At 31.6% G+C, this 25,485-nt stretch overlaps 1 protein-coding gene across 2 annotated transcripts in view; it reads right to left on the minus strand.

The window, feature by feature from the left end:
* The window catches only part of LOC143056677 (pikachurin-like), a 41,849-nt gene extending 16,669 nt beyond the window's left edge, over nt 1-25,180 (minus strand). For both annotated transcript variants that reach the window (XM_076229839.1, XM_076229834.1), the window contains exons 1-12: nt 24,941-25,180; nt 22,844-22,960; nt 17,183-17,557; nt 14,670-14,871; nt 13,853-13,997; nt 12,654-12,846; nt 10,541-10,666; nt 9,921-10,158; nt 7,613-7,841; nt 5,418-5,598; nt 4,586-4,664; nt 964-1,197 (exon numbers count right to left, since the gene is read on the minus strand). In XM_076229839.1, coding sequence (XP_076085954.1) covers nt 964-1,197; nt 4,586-4,664; nt 5,418-5,598; nt 7,613-7,841; nt 9,921-10,158; nt 10,541-10,666; nt 12,654-12,846; nt 13,853-13,997; nt 14,670-14,871; nt 17,183-17,557; nt 22,844-22,960; nt 24,941-25,034 — 2,213 coding nt within the window. In that variant the 5' untranslated portion in view covers nt 25,035-25,180. The remainder of the gene's footprint in view (nt 1-963; nt 1,198-4,585; nt 4,665-5,417; nt 5,599-7,612; nt 7,842-9,920; nt 10,159-10,540; nt 10,667-12,653; nt 12,847-13,852; nt 13,998-14,669; nt 14,872-17,182; nt 17,558-22,843; nt 22,961-24,940) is intronic.
* Between the last annotated feature and the right edge of the window lie 305 nt (nt 25,181-25,485).

Below are 25,485 nucleotides of genomic sequence, written 5' to 3' on the forward strand. Positions count from 1 at the left end.
TACCCCAATGATGATTGTGGCCAAGTTTGGTTAAATTTGGCCCAGTAGTTTCAGAGGAAAAGATTTTTGTAAAATTTAAAGACGACGGACGACGGAGGCCAAGTGATGAGAAAAGCTCAGGATCAGGTGAGCTAAAAATGACAGTAATGATAACAATTTAACCAGGTTACATGAGTGCAACTATTTGCAACTAAAAAAAATTAGAAAGCAAATCCTGATACTCAGTGTCATATAAAAACTAATAAAGTATATGGTAATGCAGCAAATATTTAACTACAAATCAGTTAAAAATATGTTTTGTTTTCTTCTCTTTTTGGCAAACACATTTTTTTTAATGATAAATACAATCAAAATGTATGTTATCTGCACTTTGTTAAATATGAATTTATATATTTTAGATATCAATTTCAACTTTAAGGAATTTTAATCTTTATAGGTGGCTTTATCTTCATGGGAAAGGCTTTTTTTAATGATAAACACAATCAAAATGTTTATTATCTGCAGGCTGCACTTTGTTAAATATGAATTTATATATTTTAGATATCAATTTCAACTTTAAGGAATTTTAATCTTTATAGGTGGCTTTATCTCCATGGGAAAGGCATTTTTTAATAATAAATACAATCAAAATGCATATTATCTGCACTTTGTTAAATATGAATTTATATATTTTAGATATCAATTTCAACTTTAAGGAATTTTAATCTTTATAGGAAAGGCATTTTAAGAAATTTATCACAGCCTTAAACTGAATTATTCTAAAGGTACTGGAACCCCCTACAGCCCCTAATGCTGGAATAGATTATTTATGCCCACATTTAGTAAAGGCAGGACAAAAATGTTCATCATTTATGCCTTCGACTGTTGTCTGCTCTATGGTCGGGTTGTTGTCGCTTTGACACATTCCCCATTTCCATTCTCAATTTTATACATTAATTTTAAAAACAAGTTGGCTCCACTCACCTTTGAACTCTTACATCATGCCATTTCCCATCAAATAAATTAGTGGAATTATATGTAATTTTGACTTCACCACCTCCAAGATTGTATCGTAATATTAAAGCACCATTAGTAAATCCTAAAGCAAAAAAGTCACTAGATGAAGTCAATGGATAATGTTTTCCACTCCAAAATAGCAGCCCATCTTTAGTTTCAGGTTTTATTTTCATCTGTACATCAATTTTATTTCCATTTACCCTGATTAAAAGAATAAATGACATGATAAAATTTATATATTAACATGAAGATCTTCAGTCTGTTTCCCAGGATAAAAAACAGTGTTTCAGCTAGGATTTCAAAAGAGCAGGGTGCCAATCCCAAAACAGGGAATTTAACTTGTGATATGATAATATGAAAAGGGCATGTTTTAATAAAGATATTTATCAAACATTGTGTTTATTCCTTGAAATCACTGGTTATACAAGAACAACATCATTAGCCCATATAGAACTTTATCTTTTTACTTTTTAGGCTGAAAAACTTGTCAAGCAGCTTGTCACACTAGTTTTTAGATCATTGCTTGACACAGTTAAGCTTTATATGCAGCATGTTTTGAAAGGTGTCCTGTTTCATTCTGTTTCTATGGTCTGACACACTTTACCAGTTTCACTTTTCTACCTCTGCTGTCATGGATGTGCTTAATGGCAAAACAGCCACAAAACAGCTTTGTTCAATAAATGCACAATGTTAGGATATAGCAACAGTGAAAATTTGTATTAAAGAAAAAGAATACAGAAATAGATGACTACTAACACTGCTACTAAGACCCTCTTTAACTTTTCCCATAACTCAAAATACCTAAACATATATATTCTTAAGCAAGAAGTATGTAGACATATTTTAGAATATGTTAAGTGGGTTTCTCGATGCTAGGAAAAAAATCAGATTGAGTTATCTTTCTTTATTTTCAGGTGTGCTCCTTCTTTGGAGGATTATAAACATTACATAGAAGATGTAAATATGATCAACAATATGGCTGCCGATTTTGTTATTTTCTATATCAAAAATGAGGGCACTGAGTCAATGACAAATATGTCTGAATTTGCTATTTATTTCACAGATTTATGGTTTTCAACATTCTGTCATTACGTTATCTCCATGAAACTACGGTAAACAACGCAAATTGTGCCCAAGTTGTTGTATTCACATTTCCTCAAATATAATTGCCGACAATTTCCAATCATTAACATATAACAGATTTTCAACATCTCTTAATCCCTAATCATTTCTCAGATGAATATTCTGAGAAATTTAAAGACAAAAACCTCATGATATATATATGTATTCATAAACTAGAGGCTCTAAAGAGCCTGTGTCGCTCACCTTGGTTTATGTGAATATTAAACAAAGGATGCAGATGGATTCATGACAAAATTGTGTTTTGGTGATGATGATGTGTTTGTACATCTTACTTTACTAAACAGTCTTGCTGCTTACAATTATCTCTACCTATAATGAATTTGGCCCAGTAGTTTCAGTGGAAAATGTTAATAAAAATTTACAAATTTTATGAAAATTGTTAAAAATTGACTATAAAGGACAATTACTCCTTAGTAGTCAATTAACCATTTCGGTCATGTTGACTTATTTGTAAATTTTACTTTGCTGAACATTATTGCTGTTTACAGTTTATCTCTATCTATAATAATATTCAAAATAATAACCAAAAACAGCAAAATTTCCTTAAAATTACCGATTCAGGGGCAGCAACCCAACAACAGGTTGTCCGATTCATCTGAAAATTTCAGGACAGATAGATCTTGACCTGATAAACAATTATACCCCTGTCAAATTTGCTCTAAATGCTTTGGTTTTTGGGTTATAAGCCAAAAACTGCATTTTACCCCTATGTTCTTTTTTTAGCCATAGCGGCCATCTTGGTTTGATGGCCAGGTCATTGGACACATTTTTTAAACTAGATACCCCAAAGATGATTGTGGCCAAGTTTGGATTAATTTGGCCCAGTAGTTTCAGAGGAGAAGATTTTTTTTAAAAGATAAGTAAGATTTAAGAAAAATGGTTAACCAGGTGCTCCACAGTGCAGAGCTTTATACGACCGCAGAGGTCGAACCCTGAACAGTTGGGGCAAGTATGGACAAAACATTCAAGCGTGATACAGCTCTGAATTTGGATTGTGATCAAATTTTTGACATTATATGGGTTTTTTACACAAAACAAATGTCAAGATTTTACAAATCAATTAAAGATTTCTTCTTCAAACTTATTTTAATCCAAAATTAAATAGTTGACACAGCATAGGTTTCTGACACAGAACGAATGTGGTCTAATGAACTTAAAATTATTTTTATTGCCTTAGAGCAATTCACTATGCTGTTGAATATTAATCCTCTCAAAAAAATGTTTGAAGAAATTTTCTTTTTATTTATGAAATCTGAAATGAGAAAAATTTACCCCCCCCCCATTTTTTTTTTCACACCCCCCTTTCCCTTTTTCCAAAACTGATATCAATTCAAATTTCTAATGGAGTTTGCAACAATAACTACTCTTAAATACATCATAAAATATTAAAATGTAAAATAAAGTGCTTGTTATCACTGAATGATAAAGATTGGTTGGTAGTAAAAGTGAATATACATTGTATATTGTATAAAACAATGATTTAAGTTGATTCAACTACTATTCTGAACAAAGAAAGATAACTCCAATTGAAAATGTCTTGATATTGCACAATATTGTGCAATTAGATATTTCTTGCTATTGCGCAATACTGTGCAATTGAAAATATTTGCTATTGCACAATACTGTGCAATTGAAGATATCTTGCTATTGTGCAATACTGTGCAATTGAAAATTTCTTGCTATTGCACAATACTGTGCAATTGAAGATTTCTTGCTATTGCTGAATACTGTGCAATTGAAAATTTCTTGCTATTGCACAATACTTAAAATAATAATTTTGGATCCTGATTTGAACCAACTTGAAAACTGGGTCCATAATCAAAAATCTAAGTACATGTTTAGATTCAACATATCAAAAAAGCCCAAGAATTCATTTTTTTGTTAAAATCAAACTTAGTTTAATTTTGGACCCTTTCGACTTTAATGTAGACCAATTTGAAAACAGGACCAAAAATTAAGAATCTACATACACAGTTAGATTTGGCATATCAAAGAACCCCAATTATTCAATTTTTGATGAAATCAAACAAAGTTTAATTTTGGACCCCGATTTGGACCAACTTGAAAACTGGACCAATAATCAAAAATCTAAGTACATTTTTATATTCAGCATATCAAAGAACCCCAAGGATTCAATTTTTGTTAAAATCAAACTAAGTTTAATTTTGGACCCTTTGGACCTTAATGTAGACCAATTTGACAACGGGACCAAAACTTAAGAATCTATAAACACAGGTAGATTCAGATATAAAAGAACCCCAATTATTCAATTTTTGATGAAATCAAACAAAGTTCAATTTTGGACCCTTTGGGCCCCTTATTCCTAAACTGTTGGGACCAAAACTCCCAAAATCAAACCCAACCTTCCTTTTATGGTCATAAACCTTGTGTTTAAATTTCAGATTTCTATTTACTTATACTAAAGTAATTGTATAATATTACTAACCTTCCAATAATATCCTTTTCTGAATACTTGAGGTAACTATGTCCTTTAAAATGTGCAGCATCTATTTTCTCTTCTATAACTAAAATTCAAAATCATGAAAAAATTATAGCCTTTCCATATTCTGATGGATTATACTACAGTATATCATTCCACACAAACATTTCAAATCAATTCAATGCAAGACATCCTCATGCTTTAACATTATCATAACCAGAGCAAGTCATGGTGCTATCTGAACATACTACAGCATCATTGAAATCTGTGTAATGATATCCCAGGATACAGAAAAAGAGATAAATATACTAGTGTTATTAACTGGCTGTTTCTGTATTGTTATAGATTCAAGGTTAGCTGTATTGTCTCGATTCATCTTATCTAGCAAATAAAAAGTAGCTGGGAGAAATAAATCAGACGGTTTATCTATTTTTACTCTTAAATCGTCTCCGTTGTGATGATTGATAAATGGAAATAAATTTATGATAATAATCAAAGTCATACACGAACATAATTACTAACTTTTTTTTTTAAGATATGAAGTTAAAAGTGTGATGCAAATGTCTTTCATGCATAAAAATACATCCAGAGTTAAGAAAGCTTAGATGTAAGAAAATTTAAACCAGAGGTGAACATCCCTTACTAAGCCATTGGCCAAATTGGCTTTTTTTGTATTGGCCCTGTCCAAAAAGCAATATTTACTCTTGATTTATATCAACAGGGCAATGTCATCAGTATTGCATATGCTGATTTATCAGTATATGTTTTTCTTACTATGCTTACAATGTGTGCCATGATACCTCAGAGGGCAATAACAAATATATCTGTCTTTACTTACTATCCTCGCAATCTGAGCCATGATATCCCAGAGGGCAATAACAATTATATTCTCCTTTATCAGGTTGACATTCGCCAGCATTTAAACATGGCTGATCTACACAAGGATGGTCACAGTTGTCAATGTTTATACCCTCTCTTGCGTCAGACACTACCTCTAATGGACGACCATTAATTATCATCTACAAATATAAATATTACATTTTGAATTAATGTTTATACTTCTCTTATCCCAAATTGTATCGGAGGATGTGGGCCATTAATTATAACTTGAAATTATATATATGCAACACTTCCAAACGTGTCCTATTCCCCCAAACGTGTCCGTTCTCCCCAAACATGTCCATTATATTAAATATTCCCTAAATGTGTCCAATTTCATGATCCCCAAACGTGTCTGCTATTTGTTATTTGCCAAAACGTGTCCATTATTACACGCCAAAACCCTCAAGTATTTTAGCGATAATACATGCATGGCCATCCAAAAACAATAATGTTAACAGCAATTTTATGATAGGAGACTCAGTTGAGGAAGTGGTCATTTGAAGTTTGTTCAATGCCAGTTGTGAATGATTAGCATAAGAAAAATATTGCAAACTTAATTTGTAAAATATGAATTGACTTTTGACTGAAATCGATTATTGTCCAGTTGCAAGTATTTCATTCACATTTAAAGCAAACATACATATAATTCTTGTACTGTCGAATTAATTGTTTACTATGTAAATTATTTTGTACTAATCTCCATTGATGCCTTTTATATTGATCCAAATATTGCATGTCTTTTTTCACCAGAATTGACTTGCCATCTTTTTTAAAACAGTTCTGATATTTTAAAAGCTCTTAGAATCATAAACTGGTTATTAGTTTTTTTTAAGTAAATTTCAGGTTTCGGACATCACTAAAGACACAAGAACAAGAGACATAACGTCTAGTGCCAAATATGTCATGCATTATTTGAACGATATCATGTTAGCAATAAATGTATATGTAATTTCAAGGCCTTTTATAGCTGACTATGCGTATGGCCTATACTAGAAGCTGTTTATTTGTGTGTCATTTGGTCTCTTTTGGAGAGTTGTCTCATTGGCAATCATACCAAATCTTCTTTTTTATATCGTAGATAGGTTCTTTTATCATACTGGGAATTTAGGATTTAGGAATAATAATTCCAGTAAAAGATAAAAATATGGACACATTTGGGGGATTGGACACATTTGGGTGCCTATAAAAATAACAGGCTTTGGCGCTGTTTTACAGCTAGACATGTTTTGCAGTTCAGTGATGTCGATAGGGACCCGTTTGAGGGAATCAAACACGTTTGGGGAGGGGGGGAGGGGAGGACACCTTTCTGAGTGTTACATATATAAAGAGGGTTGACCAATACAAATTTGGTGACAGCCTTTCCTTTCAAAGGTTGAATCATTTTATCATTAACAATCATTTGAAACAAATAAATGGGAAATGTGTTTCATGGGACACATTGATTTTGATTTTTTGTGTTTTAACACCACTTTTAAGCACTGCATTTAGGCTTTTTCCTGGCAGTCAGTTTTTATTGGTTGAGAAGCCGGAGTGCCCAGAGAAAACCACCGACCCTAGATAAGAAAACTGACAATCGTAGTCAATTAAGATTAGAGTCGAGTGCACCTGCAAGAGGGGGGTTCAAACTCACCTCATTGTTGACTGGCTAGTGATTACAGTAGTAACTACTTAGACCACTCAGCCACCAAGGCCCCTCATGGGACACAGATGATGCCCCCACTTGCATATAACGTTATAAACGGGCATAACTCAAGAACTGTAAAAGTGGTGCTTCCCAAATTTATACTTGATTTGAGTTTTAATATTGAGGCAAACTAAAATAAAAGAACAGAAACGAAAAATTCAGCAATTTGCCATTTGTAAGGGGCATAACTCTAATACCTTTTGTATACAGCCAGTGTATGATGAAGTCAGATAGGCTAGTTTAGATATTACCTTTTGTATACAGCCAGTGTATGATGATGTCAGATTGGCTAGTCTAGATATTACCTTTTGTATACAGCCAGTGTATGATGACGTCAGATTGGCTAGTTTAGATATTACCTTTTGTATACAGCCAGTGTATGATGAAGTCAGATTGGCTAGTTTAGATATTACCTTTTGTATACAGCCAGTGTATGATGACGTCAGATTGGCTAGTTTAGATATTACCTTTTGTATACAGCCAGTGTATGATGAAGTCAGATTGGCTAGTTTAGATATCTGATCAAAGTTTTCATGTCCACCAATGTAGAGATCCTGTAACAATGTCAGTTGTGTGAAGCCACCTTCAGCATTCCCCTCTACTCTCAGTTGGTTGTCTATCTCCATTATACCTTGTAATCCTGTTCTGGTAACTTTAACATGGTGCCACTCATTTAATGTAACGTGCTGAATACTCCTGAATAATCATAAACAAGGATTTTTTTAAATAAGTTGTATATAAAATGAATAGCAGTCTTTATATTATATTTCAGTTATTTGGAAGTGGATTTTTAAGAGAGAAAATATTCATACAAAATGTGACAATCTCTCTTTCATGAGGAATTTGAATTAAAAAAAAAAGAAACTTAAAGTAGTAACACTTAGATTTAGTTTTTTTCTAATGTCACGTTTAAAACCAACAAAATTTTCTTCACTTGAGTAAACATTTATTGTCAAGTCAATGTCATTTGAGCATTTTTAAACCATATAAAATATAAGTTTATTAAAAAAAAATTTTGTATGCATGTACTTTTAAACTACAGGCTCTGTGTCGCTCACCTTGGTCTATGTGCATATCATAAACACAGGGCACAGATGGAGGATTCATGACAAAATTGTGTTTTGGTGATGGTGATGTGTTTGTAGATCTTACTTTACTGAACATTCTTGCTTCTTACAATTATCTCAATTTATAATGAACTTGGCCCATTAGTTACAGAGAGAATATTTTGTTAAAATTTACAAAAATTATTAAAAATTGACTTTAAGGGCAATATCTCCTTAAGGGGTAAACTGACCTTTTTGGTCATGTTGACTTATTTGTGGATCTTACTTTGCTGAACATTATTGCTGTTACTAGTTTATCTCTATCTATAATAAAATTCAAGATAATAACCAAGATCATGACCAAAAAAGCAAAATTTCCTTAAAAATTTCCAATTAAGGGGCAGCAACCCAACAACCAGTTGTTGGATTCATCTGAAAATTTCAGAGCAAATAGATCTTGACTTGCAAAACAATTTAACCCAATGTTTAAATTGCTTTGGTTTCAGAGTTATAAGCCAAAAACTGCATTTTACCCCTATGTTATATTTTTAGCCATGGTGGCCATCTTGATTGGTTGGCAGCTGGGTCACCGCACACATTTTTTAAACTAGATACCTCAATGATGATTATGGCCAAGTATGGTTAAATTTGGCCCAGTAGTTTTAGAGGAGAAGATTTTTGTAAAAGATTAGAAAAAATTACGAAAAAGCATAATTTCCTTAAAATTGCCAATTCAGGGGCAGCAACCCAACAACTGGTTGTTCGATTTGTCTGAAAATTTCAGGGCAGATAGATCTTTACCTGATTAACAATTTTACACCATGTCAGATTTGCTCTAAATGCTTTAGTTTCAGAGTTATAAGCCAAAATCTACATTTTACCCCTATGTTCTATTTTTAGCCATGGCGGCTATCTTGGTTTGTTTGGCCAGATCACGCCACACATTTTTTAAACTAGATACCCCAATGATGATTGTGGCCAAGTTTGGTTTAATTTGGCCCATTAGTTTCAGAGGAGAAGATTTTTGTAAAAGCTAACGACGACGGACGACAACAATGACGACAGATGACGCCAGACGCAAAGTGATGAGAAAATCTCACTTGGCCCTTCGGTCCACGTGAGCTAATAAAACTCAAAATAATAAAAACAGCAAAATTTCCTTAAAATTACCAATTCAGGGGCAGCAACCCAACAATGGGCTGTCCCATTCATCTGAAAATTTCAGGGCAGATAGATCTTTACCTGATTAACAATTTTCCCCATGTCAGATTTGCTCTAAATGCTTTAGTTTCAGAGTTATAAGCCAAAATCTACATTTTACCCCTATGTTCTATTTTTAGCCATGGCGGCCATCTTGATTGGCTGGCCGGGTCACCGGACAATTTTTTTGAACTAGATACCCCAATGAACATTCTGGCCAAGATTGGTTAAATTTGGCCCAGTAGTTTCAGAGAAGAAGATTTTTGTAAAAGTTAACAACAACGATGGACGGACACCAAGCTAAAAAGGAAACCCCATGTTAATTGTAAAAGGAAATCTAAAAGAACATAAGCAGCAGTTAAGAAAGAAACTAGATGTCTCACTCGTAAGATTGCCTAGCTATCCCCCTTTTCAAATTCCTAGATCCATATCTTACAACTTTGACACCCCATTATCTTTTTTCAAAAAAAGCATTCAATTCTTCAATACAAATTCAGAGTGGTTTTACTAAAAATACTCCCTTTTTTACCTTAGTACTCCTGGCCCAGTACCCAGATCAAATTTGAATTCTAGATGTCCTTCCCTCATGGCTAAGGAAATAAAGTCTCCCTTTCTGTCATTAGTGTAGCCATTATACAATATCAGCCCCTCCCAACTGATTGGTTTGAACACCATCTCAATCTCAGTGAAGGATAAAGAAGATCTTTCTAGACCTGGGTGTCTAACAAAAGAATGGCCACCAAAATATGGAACGTGTATCTCAATTCCTACAAAACAAACACTATTAAATTCTGTCAAACATGCAACCAACAAAACAGCCTGTTTTAAAAAGATTAGTGTAGCCAAATATATGATGATGCATTTAAAACTTACTCTTTATTTAAAAAAAAAAATTGGCAAGAATTCTGAATTTATATTTTAAAAGCAACATTACAGGCTTTTAAAATATTAAGCATACATTCTTTAAAATGAACTTTAAAAATTTAACTCCATGTTTAATACAATGCAAAATTCAAAACTACTCAATTATATGATTAATCAATCAATCATTTTACTTGTAACATTACGACAAGACTTTCCTCCTAATGTGGCACATCAGTAGTTATTTTATATTATTTGCATATTATTTCTGTTGGTATGATTACTCACTTTGTTGACACAGCTCTCCTGTCCAACCCAAGAGACATAAACATACATGCTTATCTGCTGAGGTAGCTGTACATAAACCACCATTCTGACAAGTAACTCCTAAACATTCCTCTGAACTGCATTCACCTGGATATACAAAATTAGTTTAAAGAAAAATCATTCTTAAAGTCTATTTTGTAAACCAAAATGTATCTTACATTCAAATTAAAAAAAAATGCTGACATTAAATCTGTATGCCAAATAACAATGGACTTTGAATTATCACAACCTACATTCAAAGTGGCAATAGTCTAACGGGTATTTGCCAATTCCCATAATTGACCCTGTATTTATAAATCCCATTTTTAGTTGTCTCCCTTATTACCTTAGCTGTATTTGGCAAAACTTTAAGGAATTTTGGTCCTCAATGCTCTACAACTTCGTACTTTATTTGGCCTTTTCAACTTTTTTGGATTCGAGCGTCACTGATGAGTCTTTTGAAGACGCAACACTCGTCTGGCTTATATACAAATTTTAGTCCTGGTATCTATGATGAGTTTATTTATAAGGGACATATTATTTTATTGACAATGGAGAACTAGCAGAAATAGCAAATTTTCCTGAGCTAATGTAAGTACCTTTAATTTTTATGCCCCACCTACGATAGTAGAGGGGCATTATGTTTTCTGGTCTGTGGGTCGGTTCGTTCGTTCCAATCAACTTGAAACTTAGTACACATGTTCCCTATGATATGATCTTTCTAATTTTTAATGCCAAAATAGAGTTTTAACCCCAATTTCACAGTTCACTGAACATAGAAAATGACAGTGCAAATTTCAGGTTAAAGTTTTTGGTCAAGGTAGTTTTTGATGAAGTTGAAGTCCAATCAACTTGAAACTTAGTATACACTAGAACACACCCGTTATATCATGGGTCTGTGACTGTGAATTAAAGTATATAACTATGCGTAAGCCTTATTTTAGTATTGGTATTGTCATTTGATAAAGTCATGCCGATTATAAGATACACAGTTTTCTCTGCTTTCAAACTCTTTCTGTGTGAACCTGTCGACCTGGAACTTATCAATTATTGGTAAAATTAATTATTTGGAAAACAAAAGGTCCCAGAATGGAGTATTTTTTTAATCAACAGCATTGTCCTGAATTAGTTATAAATAAAGTTGAATTCTTTGATTCCCTGTTTTACTGATTAAATTACTACAATAGGGAAATTGACAATTATTGAATTTAGTGCTGTCAAGCCTGTGATTATGACCTGTGTATATAGCAAAATCCTAATTACACCGTTAAACTTTGTTGGTGCGCCTGTCAGATGCGGGATGTACAGATAAGATAATAGATAACAGGTGAATTTAGTATTACTATTAATATCGGTATCAGATTCGACCCGGAACTTGTTAATTATTGGCCATATTAATTATGTGGAAAACAAAAGGGTCTGGAGTGGTGTCATTTTTAATCTACCCCATTGTCCTATATTAGCTATATATAAAGTTGAATTCTTTGATTTGTCGTTTTTACCCGATGACAGCTGACAAATTGGACCTCGTTATTTTAGTTTTATAGATGTTCCCTATGATATGATCTTTCTGATTTAAATGCCAAATTAGAGTTTTTACCCAAATTTCACGGCCCATTATTATCAAATCTTTTGAAAACATTAATTTGTTGTTAACTAAAAACCTTTGACACAAGAAGTTATTTTTTACGAAAAATTATTTAAACCGATGATACATACTTTCAATCTATCATGCTTTGCATTGGCAAAAGCCAATTTTGTCCAGTATAGAACCAGTCTACGATTGACAAAGGGAAGTAATTTGTTTAAAAAGTGTATAATAACAGAATCAAATCGGTAATTGGCAAATGGACTTTAATAAAGCAACATGCAATGCAAAATTAAAGAAATTAATAGGTCCAAACTGATTTGATCAGGTTGTGAGTAGGCAAACATGTGTTAATTTAAAGGGCATTAAATAACATTCTGGCCTAGATCTGCTTTCCTACAACACACTTTTTTTTATTACAAATTGGGTATAGTTCTGCCAGCCAAAAATAGTCCATTCCTGATCAATTGCCAATATGTAGCTTATAAAGTTGTTTTTCACACTTACCAACATTCAGACCTAATTCTGCTTGACCAAAGAAGTCCACTTGTCTCATGTCATACTGCTCATCGTTAATATTCATACTTTGTATACATCCAACAAAAGACTGTGTTACACCAACTCTCTCAGCAATAGAATGCATATCAATATATCCACCAAGATACAACTTCAATCTTAGAGTCAGTCTAGAGTAAGCTCCCTTTAAAAACAAATTTATATTAATTACAAATGAATGATGTCAATTCAATATATATATTGTTAAGTATATTTTTTAGGTGGAATAAAAAAAATCAATTAAAATAATCCAATTTTTTTCAGTTCTATATTTATTGTCGACCAATTGAAAGCATAATCAAATTAAATTTAGATAATATTCTATATATAAAAAAGAAGATGTGGTATTATTGCCAATGAGACAACTATCCACAAAAGACCAAAATGACACAGACATTAACAACTATAGGTCACCTTACAGCCTTCAACAATGAGCAAAACCCATACCGCATAGTCAGCTATATATAGTTTGATATTTATATTATATGTGTACGAACTATGTATGTACTATTTTCTGGTATGCTCTGGTAGACCTGGCATGAGTTTATGGTGGTTAATGTTACATTGTCACCCCAAATTATTTGCCTTATACAAACTTTATTTCCTGCTAAGTTATCTAACATCTATCTTCTGTGTCCTGTGGTTGTCTTAATGGTTGTATTGTTTTTTACATCTTCAGTTTGATTGTTGGGCTAAATTTGACAGTACATGTTTAATTTCTTTGCCACATTTATTCTATTGATATTATTCAATGGTTTTGTCTTTCAATTCACAGTTGTGACGTGATCATAAGTTTGCAAATAATTCTGTTCGAAATGGTGCTAGGGGCCGTATTAAATTTGCAGTGAAGTTCAAGTTTTATTGCTCCATGTTGAAGGTTTGACATTAAGATGAAGAACAGCTTTAAGGCACTGTTTCTTTGCTTTTTGTTTTATGTGTGCATACTGATATTGTATCATGGATGGATACCCCTTACTCTTACTCTTTAATAATCATAACATGAATAAATTTCCATGGGTTTTAAGGTTTCATACAGTTCATTATGAATGATTCCAATAAAGAATGCAGTTACTGGAAGGATGTATGTCATTGTTGGTCTGCCTTATTCTTTTACCACACTCAAGTTTGTCTTATAAAATTCAAACATATACCTTTGATAGACCTTGTATGATATCATGATCATTCAGCTTCAGGGAGCCTTCATTGCCAACCCTTTTTACTGTGACCATATTCCAATCTCCTATGTGAACTCGGTCTTTACTTTTTATAACAGCCATACCTGTACCACAATCATACCTGAAAAATAGTTTCTTATGTTATATAGGTAACTATAAACATTAATTGTCCAATTTTTGGTTATATTTACCCTTCAATATTCACATAAGTAGGCTGAGTTTCAGATCCAACAGTGCTATGGTAAGGTTGTCAAACCTCTAATCTAGTCCTGTATCCTAAAAAACACTTTTGTTATTGTCATATAATACAATAAACACTAATACTTGTTGATTTTATTCCAGGTAGAATATTAATTGAGATCGCAAGTTGGTAAAAAACAATGTATTTATATATGTCAGTTTTAGCAGAACTTGTCTGTAATAAAAGACCATATCTTTGACTTCACATCTCAATACCTGTATTATTTAATTATTTTTATTGCTATTTTGAGCATTTTTCCTTTGATATTTTTTTTTGTGATAATTTTTCATATCATGCTACTCGCTTGAGATGAAAATTATCGCTAGAAACTAAGCAGTCATGTGGTGTTGCTAAGGAAATTGACATAAAAGATCATGAAATTGACAACTTTGTCATAGGTAAAATAGCGATAAATAGATTATCATTGGTCATCTCAACTTGATTGACTTTCTTGCTTTCGCCATCCCGGCTCAAGTGAGAAAATCAATCTCGTTGAGATGATCAACGATAATCTATAAATATATGCACTCTATATTAATTATCAATGACTACCTGAATTCTACAAAACCATCCACCAGGGATATGGAAAAGAAGTCTGATTCTGCATTTTTCTTTTCCCCGCTAAACAAAATCAAACCATTTGATCTGTCAGGTCTAATATTTAACTTAACTTCAAACTGTTTGTAGCTGTCTGTTAAAACAGGGAATGCCATGTAACCATCTCCAGAAAACTTGGGATATTTTACAGGAACATCTGTAATAAAGGAAAATATCACATCATATAATATCCATATATTCACAAATACTACTAACGAAATAATAGAATACAACGTTTCAAAATGCAATGACCCTAGTACAGAATTTGGTGATGTTGATATTCAGGTATGATCACAAATGGTATGGTTAGGGAATTTAGTTATTTTAAATATCAGACATGCTCACATATCAATTCATTCAGAAATTGTCTAGCAGCATATAGACTCATGGCAATTAAGAGCCTCTCATCTGACATAGTGAAGGTGACCTATACAGTATTACTATTAGATGTCTATTTCTTAAAAAATGTGTTTCAAGAATAGAAATATGATTCTTGCTTAAGTACTGGCAGTTTTGCTTATCTGTTCTTTTTGGAAATTCACTATACATAATAGTATGTGGGTTTATCATATTTTTACACAACTTAAATTAAAAGATGTGAACTCAATCTTGTATGTAATGCGGTGACTGAATATATAAATCAAGGATGGTATATTGTTATGTTAAATAAGTTTAATTTAGTGACCATTATCGTGAAAATACTTTATACTTTTCTCCTAATTTGTGTCACACGACTAAAAAACATGAAAATTACTAACATGACATTTGCAATTCTCTCTGGATTTATTTCATCTGTTCAAGTAACAAAGAATTTTTTTTATCTATATTACAAATGAGTCACAAATTGAGGAAGTCTGCCAATTTTAAAACCATCTTTGTAAAAACAGTTATTAATTCAATGTCAATTTTGATATAATTTTTTTTTTTTTTTACATTAAATAAGTTTAATCATTACTCAACAATATACCATCACTTTTTATTGTAAAAAAAGATCTCTTGAAATCATAGTATTATTACAAATGAAATGTCAATTCTTGGTATAACTAACTAGAGGCTCTCAAGAGCCTGTGTCGCTCACCTGTTAATGTGTTTACTGATGTCGGCCATCTTCGTTGGTAGGCGGGGTCATTAGACACTTTTTTTTAAAATAGATACCCTAGTATTATGATTGTGGCCAAGTTTGGTTAAATTTGGCCAAGTCGTTTTAGAAAAGATTTTTATACAAGTTACAAAAATGACGAAAAGTTGTTCAATATTGACTATAAAGGGCAATAACTCCTTAAGGGGTCCTCTAACAATTTTGATCATGCTGACTTATTTGTAGATCTTACTTTGCTGAACATTATTGCTGTTTACAGTTTATCTCTATCTATAATAGTATTCAAGATAATAACCAAAAACTGCAAAATTTCCTTAAAATCACCAATTTTAGGGCAGCAACCCAACAACAGGTTGTCCGTTTCAACTCAAAATTTGTGAGGGGATATATCTTATTCTGATGGACATTTAAATCTTGAAAGATTTGCCCTAAATGTCTTAGTTTCAAAGATATAAAGCAAAAACTGCATTTTACCACTATGTTCTAATTTTAGCCATGTCGGCCATTTTGTTTGGCAGGCTGGGTCATCGGACACATTTTTTAAACTTTAAACCACAATGATAATTGTGGCCAAGTTTGGTTAAATTTGGCAAAGTAGTTTTGGAGAAGAAGATTTTTAGAAAAGTTACAAAAAATGACGAAAAGTTGTTAAAAATTGACTATAAAGGGCAATAACTCCTTAAGGGGTCAACTGACAATTTTGGTCATGTTGACTTATTTGTAGGTCTTACTTTGCTGAACATTATTGCTGTTTACAGTTTATCTCTATCTATAATAGTATTCAAGATAATAACCAAAAACTGCAAAATTTCCTTAAAATAACCATTTCACAGGCAGCAACCCAACAACAGGTTGTCCTATTCGTCTGAAAATTTCAAGGCAGATAGATCTTGACCTGATCAACCATTTTACCCATGTCAGATTTGCTCTAAATGCTTTGGTTTTTGAGTTATTAGCCAAAAACTGCATTTTACCCCTATGTTCTATTTTTAGCCATGGCGGCCATCTTGGTTGGTTTGACGGGTCACGCCACACATTTTTTAAACTAGATACCCCAAGGATGATTGTGGCCAAGTTTGGTAGAATTTGGCCCAGTAGTTTCAGAGGAGAAGATTTTTGTAAAAGTTTACGGACGACGGACGACGGACGACAGACGACGGACGCAGGACGACAGACGACGGACGCCAAGTGATGAGAAAAGCTCACTTGACCTTTCAGGTCAGGTGAGCTAATAATAATAATAAATTCAAAGAGGGTTTAAAGAGGTCACTGAATGTTAAGCAACCAACAATCACCAATCAACAAAGCTAAAACTGGACAATTTTAACGAAGCAGATTTTTTAACCTTCCAAGAATTAAGTTTACTTACTTTTGTCACAATATCTGCCACCAAAACCAAGTGAACAATCACATTTAGCTGCAGGACCTCGGGCCACACAATGGCCACCATTTTGACATATTATCTCATCACAGGTTGGAGGTCGCATTATGGCCAAAGGAGCCAGATGACCAGTTGCCCCCAACACAACATGGTCTTGTACTGGCGAAAATGTATCAACTTTATTGCCTAATATCACATTATGATTTTCATTTTTTAACTTCAATTTGTTATAACTAATTTGATTATTTGCTTCTGAATGTACCAAGTTATGTTGTTGAGATGATGGAATGCTTTGTACAGATGACAGATGATGGGTATCTACACTGATACCATTAGATCCAATGAACTGGTAACCAGAAATTCCTAAAAACAGATCAAGAAAACCATGTCTTACAACATCCATTGACACTATTTCATTGTACTTTCAAAGGTATTTGTAATCAGAAATTCATGTCAAGACATTAACAAAGTAAATAGTAACAATGTCAACTGAGACCATTGCATTGTACAATGTATTCCTAATTTTTATACTAAGTCTTGTAACCTAAAATTCCTGTAAAGAAATTTACAAAGTACTGTAAATTCAGAAATTATTGCAATGTTTTCATTATTGCGAAAAATTGTGACAGGGTAATAATCGTAATAATTAAAAGTAAACTCACATTTTTGATTTTTTTTATATAAATATCACAGGATTTTTTCTGAATATAGCAAAAATTAAAATCGCATTTTAGTCTTCAATGACACAACAGGGAATTTCTAGTATATAAAGTTCCTGGACTAAATCGCAATAATAAATATAGGCAACAATTTCTGAATTTACAGTAATGAGTTACAATGTCACAGAGACCAATACATTGTGGTGCTACTAATGTAAATATGACATGCACATTGATGAGGGTGGTAATGGGGGTACCTTCATGAGGAATAATGGTAAAAATTCTTGACAAATGACTTTAACAGTATTTTTGGTGTATGACAATACAATATGAACTTTCTATTAGACGATCCAAAAATCCAATGATTTTGACTAATCAAATTAATTTTTTTCCAAAATAACGGTAACAATAATTATTTGAGACCTCTGACAAATCATGATAAGGATATTTTGATGAATCACGGTAAAATTTTAATCAATTTGACGCTAACGGTAGCCAGAAATGGCCGTTTGACGCCTGACGGTAAAGGGCATTACTACCCTCATTGATCTCATTGGCCTAATTTGGGCTCAAATAATTTCTTACTTAGAGATAAGCAAAGTCATGAGTTTATAAATAAAAGACATTGACAAAAAAGCAAAAGTAAATGATTATGGTCTCAACATTGCAATGTCTCTTATTTGGGGTCTGAAAAGAAGTGCTGCAGTAAATGCATCTTGTTATCATGTTTTAAATCTGATGCATTTAGATCCAATCATTTTGGTATCAGGTTTTTTTTGTCAAGAGATCAATGCACAAAATCAATACATAAATATTTGAAGACAAATAATATTTATCAGAAGAGCAATGCATTTTTTTGATATTTGACAACATATAGGTTTTTACTTCTGGTATATTTCTAATTTTCGTATCATAATGAGAGATCTAGCAATCAAATTTGGTTTTACTATTCAAACTCAACATGGTATATGATTTTATTTTCTCTTCTTCTTCAAATGGCCTAGGCCTTCTTAAATTCAATTAATACCATAATGAAAATCAATACTTTGACATTTTCAAATTGTGAAGATTTTCATACAGTAATTTTCAATCTTAGCATAGTAACAAACTTCTTTATGTAAACGGTATTATTTAGAATGTAAAATGTATTCCCTATGTTCAACAAAAAAAAAGTAATTTAAATTTCATTGGCTTATCTTATCCAGCATTAAAATCAATCTACAGGTGATAAATTGTTGGTGATACACAAGATTTTTCTGAAAATAACCAAGAAAAAATTTTTATTTTGCATCAACTCATCACTTTCATAAATGTTTCCATGTCTCAGAACCCTAAAATACACAGAATAGTTTAATTGATTCCATAGAACTAGTAAACAAGACAATACCCCCCTCCTCACTTCAAAAAAAAATCTTCTATTTTAATTGATATAATTATTGAACCTTTTTAGACTACCAATTAAGCTCAATTTACATATTTATTCAATGAAGGTGGAAAATTGATAAAAATGTCCTTCTAATTATAAAATAAATATTGATAAAATTATTGCCTGTTGACTTTTTTTATCATTACACCAGCAAAGGAATCCCTAGGCTATAAAAACTATTACTCTGACCATCTGTCATGGAATTACCAACTATTTGTCTAAAATTAATAGAAAAATCTTTTTCTACTGATTCTTAAGATAGTATTGATTTCTTGGTTAGTGTTCGTTTCAAACGAGCATGTTTGGTTTCTTACAATACATCATATCTTGGTATGCAATTGATTAAAACACGAGGTTCATCCTGCAATTATTGTATTATCATAAACATCACAAATTACCCATAATTCTGTAAATGTCAAGCCACTGTTTCAAACAAATTTTACCTTTTATCGAAATTTTAGAAGAGTCGAGTTGGAATGCTATGCATAATTTTATATGTTAAAGGGTAGGAATGTATCCATGGATGATCCTTTCAATGATAGCCTCATTTAATTGCCAATTTAGTTTCCTTTGCTGGAAAAGTAAAGCTTAATGGAAGTTTCAGTCAGAGAGAAAATCCTTTAATTTCTCTAGTATGAGAGCAAATGTATATTTACTCTCAGAAATCATTCCTTCATTTATATACTTCATGGACAATTTGTTAATTTGTATCTATCATTATAGATGCTTATTTAATCAGAAAGCTCTGATGATGTATTCTTTAGAATCTGCTAGATTGGCTGATTTCTTCAGGTATTCTTCCATCCAGTCAGTAATTTTACATTACATAACAGTTCTTAAGAATATAAGGTAACTAATGACAATTTGCATCTCTTTTCTTTATCATATCAGTTCAAATAACATTGGACTATGTGATATGTATGCACATATTAGTAAGCCATCTTATGACTTATGTTTTCGTAAATTTCCTGCCTAGTCTGTGGATGGATTTCAATAAAACATTCATAAAGTGTGTACTACATAGTGCCATTGTATATAAATTATAGTTTTAATTAGAAAGGTCTTTTAAGTTAAAAAAAAGTTAATAAAATGTAAAAAATTGTCTTTATAGTAATCAATTTTCAAATTCTTGAATTTATACTTATTCTCAGTTTATGAAGCAAGAAATACTAACTTTGGCTTTGTCTTAAAAAAGAAATATCCCTCTTATGTTTCAAGGTTTAAGTAAGTGATGACTTTGATATGTAGAAAGTGTTCTTATGGAAAAAAGAGGTTAGCCATTCAAAAGTTTGACAAAACATTTTGTCTAGAGTTCTACATGATAGATTGTTAGATGCTTAATGTCCAGTGGCAAATATTTTATACAAGTACATGTTCAGAACGATTAGAGCTCTACATGTCAACTAATCAGACTATTTACCACAAAAACAATATTGAAGTGATTACTTCTGAATTTGGTGAACACATGTTTCATTCTTAATTTAAAAGTCTTCAGTTCAAAATTTTAAACTTTTGATATAGCATTTGTAGAATTTCAGAAAGATGTTTTTATCTAAATCAGCCAATTTTTTGCTACCAATTTCGCCATTAAACAATTTTTGCAAAAAGAACACATCATTCCATTCCAAAAGTATGGCTGACTTGGTCATATTTCAATCTAAGATAAATACATTTCCAATAATCAAGAATTTATTGATGAGATAACTCAAACTTCATTAATTATTTACCTCAATATGTCTGGAGTAATTAAATAATGAGTCTGAAAGGTCATAATTTGCAAACAGAGTTTCTACTGAATGCTGGGCAATAATCTAATTTACAAGTATAAGGCCACAACAATTTAATTTGCTGCTTCTCAGACGCTCATCATTAATTCATTGGTTTCTGATTTTAAGAGAACTGTAAAAAGAATGGAACAGGTAATAGTTTTAGAAAATATGTCAATTTTGTAAGTGAAATGTGAAATCTGTGCAAATCCCACAAATGTGAGTCACATATAACACTACAAATCTGAATTCTTCAGAAAGTTGTTTCTAGCATAACAACAATCAACTTTTCTGTAAAAAAAAACAGTTGCCTAAATACTGTGATTTAAGGTAGCACAATACAAAGATTTTTCATCCCCAACCAGACATCTTTAAACTGATGTAATTCCACTCATCTTTCTTTAAATTTTATAAATGAGGTACCAAAAGAAAGAAGAAGAATTAATCTTCCAAATTGTGATAATTTCATTTACATTATGACATAATTATTACATAATTAATTGTTATGTAATTAGTTGCCATATTGTGATGTCCATACTTGAATGAATTTAGCTTCTTTGTTATTCATAGCATCCCAAAATATTTTATAGATTCTTGCACAACACAGTTTGACCTCCAAAACTGTGTCTCAGATTTTTCCTATTGTATTTCATTCTCTCATAAATCTACAAGGAAATTTGCAACAATAATTCATAAGAGACCACTAAATTCAATTGGGTATATAATTTGCACTATTGGTGTTTTTGGAAATCTGAGACACAGTTTTGGAGGTCAAGCTGTGTTGTACAAGAATCTATTAAATATTTTAGGATGATATGAAGAACAAAGATGCTAAATTCATTCAAGTGTGGACATCACAATAAAGCAACTTATTACATAATAATTAATTATGTAATAATTATGTCATAATGAAGTTATCACAATTTGAAAGATGAATCTTTCTTCTTTCTTTTGGTACCTCATTTATAATATATAACGAAGCATTAAATGAATTACATCAGTTTAAAGTTGTCTGATTGGGAGTGAACAAATCTTTGTATTGTGCTACCTTAACACAGGAAACTCTACACTAAAATGTGTGACAAAAGGGAGGATTTTTCATTCCCAATTGTTTATATTCCTTTTTCAGGTGGTGATGTTCCTTTGGCACCATCTTAAAGTATTTATGTATCACACAGTTTGTGCCAAACAGTTTTAGGGTTTGCCTGAGCAAAAAAGAAATTTGAGATTTTTCTTCTATATCTTCAACCAAAAAATCAGAAAATTTCTGTCTGACCGAATGATTTGTTGTCTGTCATTTCGTCGGTCAGACAGAGTATCGGATACACTGATGACAACTCATTCGTGTCTATTCATAAGTTTGAGATTTTAATAAATGTATACCAGTACATGAAACTGGTAAATTTTTCAGTTAGGGATATCATTACCAAAAATATCTGAATTTGGCTCCACACCAAATGGCTCAATTTTTTCACCGACTCGTCCTACTCTTGCTTCCCAACTAACCATATATGTACTTATGAAAAGGGTAAACTCCTGTTGTATATAGGTTGGGAATTGACAGACCTATTTTCAGCAGGATTTTTAACCCTTTTCATAAGTGGGGCAAGATTTCAGACCTATATTCAATGGGATTTTAACTTTTTTCATAAGTGGGCTGCATTGGACTTGGTAAATAAGAGTAGGCGAGTTGGTGAAATAGTGGGCGATTTGGTGTGGGGCGTTTTGCCAGTGGAACATTTTGCCAGTGGGGTGAGTTGTCTTGCTTCCATTACAACATACCACACTGAAAACTTACTTTGACAAGACTGGCCATCCTTTTGCAGTTGATAACCTGAATGACATTTACAGATGAATCCTTTGTCTATGTCAATGCACTCATGTTTACAGAATGTTGTTGCTTTTTTACAATCTCCTGTTAATATAAAAGTTAAAGATCATCTTTTAACATCAAATCAAAGGTTTATTCTTTATACATGTATCTGTGATATATTTATTAATATATAAATTTAAATGTGACTGTTTTTTTCACAGTCATACTGATTGCTTCAATCAGTTCTTTCTGTTATGGTTTATACAATAAAAAAGTGTATATACATGTATGCAAATAAACATATCTAATATTTAATAAAATTATCTTAATCCTAAAATTCTTTGATTGGAATATTTCAAAAGTTTAATAATACTGCCATACTTTCAGGGACATCACTCACATGGTAGTCCAGATTATTATAACCTCTAGAAAAGCTACTTTATTCTATTTTACTGAGCAGTAAGGCATCAAAGCAAAAAAATAAAATGGCCTTTCAAGACGTCATAGTTATTTCTTATTTAATAATAATAATAATAATAATAATATTTTATTCAATAAAATATCAAGCATACTTATGTAGCAGAACAATTCTGCTGAAGATTTGGGGATGGGGACCACAGCTTGATCTTGTTTGTGAACTGAATTGTACGGAAACGACGGATGCCAAATGTGATGCGCTTAAATATATCTAAGTAAATGAAAACCAAAAACAGTGAAAACAATATAATGCACTAACCTAAATGATGGTTGGAAAGCTTGGCTTTCCTTGGTTGGACTGAAAGTCAGTCCTCTGAAGATTCAACTAAATAATCTAAAACCAATTATATAAAATATATAGGTCTTCCAAAGAAGGTAATCAAAGGTTTTGCAATGATGCAAATATTCAACTTTACAATATGAATGAATATCTTTAACCAATGAATTCAAATACCAAAAGCTATGCAACTTAACAAATACAATGAAATATGTACTGAATAAGCTTCATGTAAATCCTCAAATAAATAAATATGAAATTTATAGTTTTAAACAAGGGAAATAATAATGACATAATAATCCTAACTGCTACACTTATAATTACAATACACAATATATACGATACATTAAGACAAAACTAACACATATGATATAATATATTGGCATTTTTATGAGTGCAGTATCCTTTAGTGAATGAAAAATATTTGCTGATATTTTATCAGGGATAACCCATGAAAGCTCTAAAGCTTGTTTCCAATGTAAACGGCTTAAACAAATTAATTTTAAAACATAAAAATTCATATAAAATAATTTATATAAAAATATGATTAATAATATAAAAAGGAGTCTGATGAAGCCGCATTATAACTTTTGGCCAAGTGCTCTTTGACACTAATTTTTAATTCCTTTATTTTCTTTATTTTTTTAATATTAATTGGCAACATATTCCAATCTGTGTTGTAAATGTATGCAATTAAAATAAAATGTGTCTTATTTGGACATAACTCAAAATCGGGAATTAAAAATATAATAGAAAATGAAAATTACAAACATCACATAGAAGATATTCAACATTTGTTAGGGTCTTTATTAAAAATACTGGAAGGTTCACAAAATAGATAGTTAAGATTTTATAAGGGTCAATTATTTATTAATTTATTTTTTTATTTATTTATTTTCTCTGCAGTGCCACATGATAAATACAACGTACCAATGAGTTTTATACAATGGCGATATAAAATTACCAAAGTGATCAAAAGTACAGAGAGATTAAAGTGTCAAGTTGACACTTACTAAAGACTATTCTCTGGAAATCCAAATAAAATGGTAAAGATAGACAGCAACTGTAAAATTTCAGGAATAGTTTCCCTTGTTAGATGTTTTCATGATTTAAGGGCCAAATAGACAATGGGTCTAGAGTCTTAAATGAACATCTATTTACCTGAAATGTTTGCCACTGAACATTGAAATGTTTAAGCAACTGTGGTAAAGCAGAGGAATTTTGTATTATTTGGAGTATATACATTATCTCTAAATATGACGAACTAACTTATTTATGTTCGAGCACAAATAATTTAATCAGCTACATCAATTTTTAAAAGTTCTTACCTGAGAAAAAAGCCTCGTGAATTTCACACTCAAGAAATGTAAACAAGGTAATAAAACACACAAATATCAATGTTCCTTCAAAAATTTTAGCCATAATTTTTCCCTGTATAATTTCTCTACTTCATTATGATGACTTGAATTTCATATAACCATCAAAATATAATTAAGTCGGACATTCTGACAGTATGAGACATCACAACATTCTTGTCAACTTGTACTTTAGCCGGAAATTGTTATTGTTAGCTCAGTCCATTATTACAGTAGGGGTTAACTGTTTAGAAAAATGAGAATTGGATAGTATTCTATTTCAATCTTTTAATAATAAAAATTAAGGTTTACAAAAATATTTTTACAATCAAATTTGTAGCTGTGCAATTTGATTTTTTTTATAGCGCAAAGTTAATGATGTATTGATTTCATCATCTATATCCCTCTGTATAGAATAACCCATAGTACAAGGGAAATAACTTTTTCCCTCCAAAATTAAATTCATAAGTATTTAAACAAAATAAAAATTAAACAAGATAAAAAGATAAGAGCAAAGA

The sequence above is a fragment of the Mytilus galloprovincialis genome, chromosome 1 (assembly GCF_965363235.1).
Source record: "Mytilus galloprovincialis chromosome 1, xbMytGall1.hap1.1, whole genome shotgun sequence".
Taxonomy (NCBI): Eukaryota; Metazoa; Mollusca; class Bivalvia; order Mytilida; family Mytilidae; genus Mytilus; species Mytilus galloprovincialis.